Source organism: Cherax quadricarinatus, chromosome 87 (assembly GCF_038502225.1).
Source record: "Cherax quadricarinatus isolate ZL_2023a chromosome 87, ASM3850222v1, whole genome shotgun sequence".
Taxonomy (NCBI): domain Eukaryota; kingdom Metazoa; phylum Arthropoda; class Malacostraca; order Decapoda; family Parastacidae; genus Cherax; species Cherax quadricarinatus.
In genome coordinates this window covers 5660646-5666645 of record NC_091378.1, presented here as the reverse complement: position 1 = coordinate 5666645, position 6000 = coordinate 5660646, and the positions used below count along the sequence as shown (strand labels likewise).

The 6000-nt window shown below is 38.9% G+C and overlaps 1 protein-coding gene across 3 annotated transcripts in view; it reads right to left on the bottom strand.

The window, feature by feature from the left end:
* Nucleotides 1–1504: 1504 nt before the first annotated feature.
* The window catches only part of Gas8 (Growth arrest specific protein 8), a 49496-nt gene continuing 45000 nt past the window's right edge, over nt 1505–6000 (bottom strand). For 2 of the 3 annotated variants that reach the window (XM_053798524.2, XM_053798525.2), the window contains exon 13: nt 1505–4304. In XM_053798524.2, the coding sequence (XP_053654499.1) occupies nt 4146–4304 (159 nt within the window). In that variant the 3' untranslated portion in view covers nt 1505–4145. The remainder of the gene's footprint in view (nt 4305–6000) is intronic. The other variant, XR_011394463.1, reaches the window with a different exon arrangement.

The following is a 6000-nucleotide window of genomic DNA, read 5'->3' as shown; positions in this document are numbered from 1 at the left end:
AGTCCTAGAGTGTACCTGGTAGACTTCTGGCTGCTTTGTCAATGTATACCTGGTCACAACCATCAGACAGATTTCTGCACACTTCTATATCCTTGTGTTTGGTTTATGGCATTGAGGTCCTTGTGAAATCTTGTATAGTTTTTGTAGTGTCTGCAACAACACTTGTGTTAGCTTTAATGCTTTATGGGAACCACCACCACAAGCAGATGTTTGGATTAGCAATGGATTCACCCCGAGTGCTGCCCTGGTAAATCTGTACCAAGAACATCTGGAGAAGGACCAGCTAGTTAAAGTATATAGATGACATTCTAGTCATCATACCCAAGATGATTCACCCTACTACAACTCCAAGAGCATTTTAACCAAGTGGGACCATCCATACAATTTACACTGGAAGAGGGAACAAAAATGATAATCTACCTTTTTTCAATGTCAGACTCCCTAAACAAGATGGAATGCTGAAGACAATGTCATCTACTTCTTTTCCAACCAATTTAAAAATCGAGGAGTATTGATTAAGCATTGAGAATCTGCAGTGAGGAATTCCTGGAAGAGGCACTTAACATCAAGAATGCTTTCACAAGCCTTATGTTTCCTTCACATACAACTTTACTCTGTAAATGTAAGGCAAAAATATATAAACCGAAATGTCAGCAGGGAAAACAGCACATGGAGATTCATGTTGCCGACAAATATCAGAAATCCAGCACTGACTTCATAGTAACCACTACAAAAACCATACAGCACTTCACAAAGACCTTGTCAAACACCATTTACCAGCCCTAAGGATGCAGGAGTGCACAGAATCCTATGTGATGGTTGTGACCTGGTATACATCAAGATAGCCAGAATTTTTCCAGTCTAACACTGATAATGCCCACATACATTATTATTATTATTATAATCAAGGGGGAAGCGCTAAACCCGGAGGATTATACAGCGCCTGGGGGGGGGATGTGGAAGGCATTCAGGCTTAATTCGGGGAACTGGAGCACAGATCCAATTCCCTAAATCAAGAGCCCCTCACCAACATCAAGGAACCTTCCTTGAGGGGTGCCCACATACAGCACTACATCTCATACATATCTCATAGTGAACTAAGATGCCTGGAATCATGTTAAACTAACCAACACTAAACAAAACAGTGGGATGTTTACTTTGTCAATGTCCACAGTGCATATAATGTAGTTGTAAATCATGGTAAACTGAACATAGGCCAGCAGGCCTCCAACAGTGCACCTCCCACACCAAGAGTGGTTTAACTTGTATCCAAACATATGTTACCTGAACAAGTGATAGTCACTCCCTCTGGACTATTTAAGCCATAGTTTCTCATGTCTGTTAAGTACTTGAAAAAGACCAGTGTTGAGCATTGTACAAAGAAAGGTTTTCACTACAACTGTGTGTCTGTTACTCTTCCACAGACAGTCATTCCTATGGGTGTAGTATTCCCCAATGACTTTAGTAATTCACAGAAGTCTTCAGGAAAGAGTAAACACAGGAATACCTAAGAAATTTACTTCAGCTATTATACAAAAAGAAATGCTAATGAAAACAAAGATATTAAGTCTCATTTATGGTATTGTTGTAATGAAGGAATCAAGCTTGGCAAAATGCTCTCATACATATACTTCTTGGAGAGAGGAAGGAGTGTAATCATTTTGATGAATTTTAGGTCTGAAGCTTTGCAAGAAGTACACTGGTCAGTGTTGTTCAGCTGTCTCCTGGTTTCTGGCTGGCACATTTGCCCTAATCTCGGGCAACTCTAGTGCCAAGACTTTCTCTGAGGAAACATCTGGTAATAACAACAAAACACATAACTATAACATTCAATGAGGAAATGGTTTGGCCATAAAATGCTTGATCAATCCAATAGAGAGAATAGAAAGCACAGGATATGTGTAATGGGTCAGGTCAGGTAATGCATGCACTGGAAGGCAGAGCTAGGCATGGCTGTGTTCTGCTTAGACAGGATGTGTGTGGCAAGTATTTCCTAGATCATAAGACTGCCTGTGTTTTGAGTGGTGGTGGTAGTAGCAATGAGAGCAAATTCCAGACAGCATCTGTGACACAGGTCATATTCCTTGGTGACAAGCCTGGCACTTTGGAAATCCATGAGATGGTTATGGGTGTTAGAGGTGCTAGGTCATTTCTGGCAATTCTGCTCACATTCACTGGTACGTTGTTTGATGTTCCTAGGTGTTTTCACCATGTATACTTTCCCACAATGGGTGGTGTAAATACTAGCTTTCAGTTTTGTGTGTTGTGCATTCCTATTTGTTAATATGTTGGTGGTGTTAAAAGTCATGCTGGCCATGAAGGTCTTTTAACAATAAAGTAGTTGACTTTCTCAGAACCCTGTTGAATTGGGAGACCAATGATGTGTTAAGACCTTCATAGCCTTTCTTAAAATCGCTGATTAAATGTGGTGAGTACTGAAGTTTGGAAAAGGTCCTGTGTATACAACTACATTCTTCAAGGAATGCAGGGTTTGAAATTTTATAAGCTCTGAAAAGCCTATGATGATTCCTCTCTTAGTATGTGGGTTCATGATAGGAGTGTAGAAGATCCTTATTTGTGGGTTTCCTGTAGGCTCTGAAATCCAATTTTTGGCTATTATTGCAAAGTAAACTGGGAAGAGTAGGTAATTATTCTTTTCCTCCTACATGGTGAACTTGGAGCTGATGTTGAGAAGTGCAGTGGTGTCCAGATGTCTAGGTGTGATTACCAGGATGTTATCCACATAATGCCATGTTATCTCTGGAGGTGTACAGCTTTCCTCCAGGCTATACATCTTCAGAGAGAGAACACAGTTTATATGGGTAATTGTATCTAGCCATCTGGACACCACTTTGCGTCTCACCAACTCCATGGAAACCTCTCATCACATTTACCATGGAGAAGGAGCAGAATAATTGCCTACTCTTTCATAATTTACTTTGCAGGAATGGCCACAATTTAGATTTCAAAGTTTGCAGGAAACCCATGAACAAGGATGAACCACATTACCCATTACACCATGACCCATGTACTAAGAGTCATTATAGGTTGTTAAGAGCTTATTGAATATCAAGCTCTCCCTCAAAGATTGCAGTTGTATACACTGAAGCTTTTCCAACCTTCAGTACTCAACACATTACATCAATGACTGAGGGAGAAAGGCTCTTAAGGTCTTACACACCACTAAACAAAGACTCCTGACAAGTACATTGCTCTCCTGTTGGGATGGCTCTGAGAATGTCTATAATCTTATTGATAAAAGACCTGCATAGCCAATATGACTTTCAACACCATTAAGAACATAGTAACAAACTAGAATGTAATGCACAACACAGTGAATCTAAAGATAGTACTTACACCATCTAATGTGGGGGAAAATATACATGGTGAAAACATCTACGAGAATCAAAGACACCAGTGAACATAAGTACACTAGCCAAAGGAACCACTTAATGCCTGTACCATAACACGAAGTAACCATCTCATAGACTTCCTAAGTGCCAAGCTTGTCACCAAGAAACTTGGCCTAAGTTGCAGATTCTAATTGGAATTTGCTTTCATTGCTACTATCAACTCCACCACTCAAAGCACAGGCAGTTTTATGGTTTTGGAAATATTTGCTTTACACATCCTATTAAAGCAGAACACAGCCATGCCTAGTAGCTCTGCCTTCCAATGCATGCAGCAGCTGACCTGATTCACTATCTATATCCAGTATTTTCTATTCTCTATACTGGCTTGATAAAGCCCTTTGTGGCCAAAACAATTCCTCATTAAATATACTAGTTACTACAAATGTGTCTTGTTAGAGTTACCAGTTGTTTCCTCAGAGAAAGTTTTGGCACTAGAGTTGCACAAGATTAGGCCAAATGTGCCAGCCAGAAACCAGGAGACAGTTGAACAACACTGACCAGTGTATCTCTTGCAAAACTTCATGGAAGATTCATCAGACATTAATGATTACACTCACCTCACCTCTTACTCCCCACAAGGAGTTTAAACACAGTATATGCATGCATTCTGTGTGACTTGATAAAGCTGTAAATGTTGTCCCAATAAAAGCTTCCTCTGTATCACATCTCTTCACTAGTCTTGGCAACACACCATTTAAATCCACCAATGCTGGAGTGATTGACAGATTGGGTTTATATTGAAATGTTGGGAAATTTAGTAGTAGTCTTTGGTTTGGCATTGCTTCTGAGGGTAGACTGATATTTATCCATGAGGTTTGTGTACATACGTCGCAGAGTTGCTACTTCTTCACGCAAGCCTCCAACTAGTTGATTTTTCTCGTCAACAATTGTCTGTAATGAATGAGCGTATTACTCTGTATGATTAGACAGACTATACTCGTCATATATGTCAGTCCCTATTGGACGCTTATATTTATGGGAAAGCACTAAACCCATATGGAGGTCATATAGGGCCTGGGAAATAAAGGTAATCAGTTTGATTCCAGGGGATAGCTTAAATTCCTTGGATTAAGAATCCTTCACTGGCATCAAGGTACCCTCTTCAAGGGTGTAGTTTATCATACCTAGGATCAGGAAATGATATACACATATAGGAAGGCCCTGCTTTATGGCAATTTACTAATACAGACATTTCAAATTACAACCAAAAATTCAGTTATACGGCTCCCTGATTACTATTATGGCATCTGCACGCCACTGTTTACATCATCGTGAGCTCTGCAATCATGTCTGAAAACTTTAAAAAATTTCAAGCGTTTTAACGTTAAAGCATATTTTATGTATACTCTGATAATTGTACTTATGTGTACCTGTACCTAAATAAACTTACACACAGTGCTGGCATGCAGGTACACATTAAAATCACTAAGAGTGTCTCGCTAGCTGTGGGGAGCTTTAAATGTTGGCTTGTAGGAGAGATGGCAAGAATTATGTTTTCTTTAATCTAACACTAGAGAAGCTGTATACAGTATAGTATTACTAGGGGGTAACTATAGAAAAATATCTCCTTCATGTCTTCACTCATAGCATCATTTGCTCTAAAAATGATGTGTTGCACGAGAATGGGAGTGTTGCTATTATTTATTATACTGCACCAATGTGAAGATAACTTGTATACACTGTAAGGTGTTTGTATTGTGGGGAAAAAGCTTAAACATGTGCATTATGCAAAATGAACGCTTATGAACTGCGTTAATTTGACCTCCCACCATCCGTTCCCTCTCAGTTTGTTTACATTCTTTGCATTTCTCTTGTTCTCTATCAGTTACAATGGCATCTAAGGGTAGTTGTGATAAAAAGAGGAGTTGTAAGACTCTTACTTTAAATGCCAAGTTAGCAATGATGAAACTCAGTGAACATAGTAAGCCAATGGCAATAATAATAGTAACTACTCTGAGGCACTTTAAATGTCATAAATTACGGCATAGACATTTTCATTAATCCATCTTTAAACTCATGTGTGGTAGCTGGGCGGGCTACCAGTTCAAATTTAAAATTTAGTGGAACAATTACCTATGTCTTCACTGGGAACCACTAAATCCATGGGGGTTATTCAGTGTCTAGAGAATAGAGATAATTGTGTTTGATTTGACAAAGAGGAAGGCTGACAAGTGAGAGTAAAACACTATTTATGAACTGGTTAAACAGTTGTAGACAGAGCATGGAAAACTAAGGATTCCTAAGTGACAGCATTAAAATTCCCCATCAAGGCAAGGAAAGTGCTTTATTGCTGGTTAGGGGATCTTGGTCCATAGAATCTAATATATCCTTCCTTTCCTAGGATCAAATATAATTGCCTACTGTTACCCCAGCTCTATGAGCTTTCCTCTTTTCCCATGAATGTAATAATTTAGGGAAGGAAAATCTTTGTTTTACAATGCTTCACCCATAGTGGAGCTATATAAAGCTCCATTGTTAGTAACCTCATAAAATAAAGATCTTACTTTCTTAAAGTGTTTTTCATTGACCACTGATAATAATAATAAATATTCTTATCTTTCAACATTTTTTTTTTTTATAATGGATG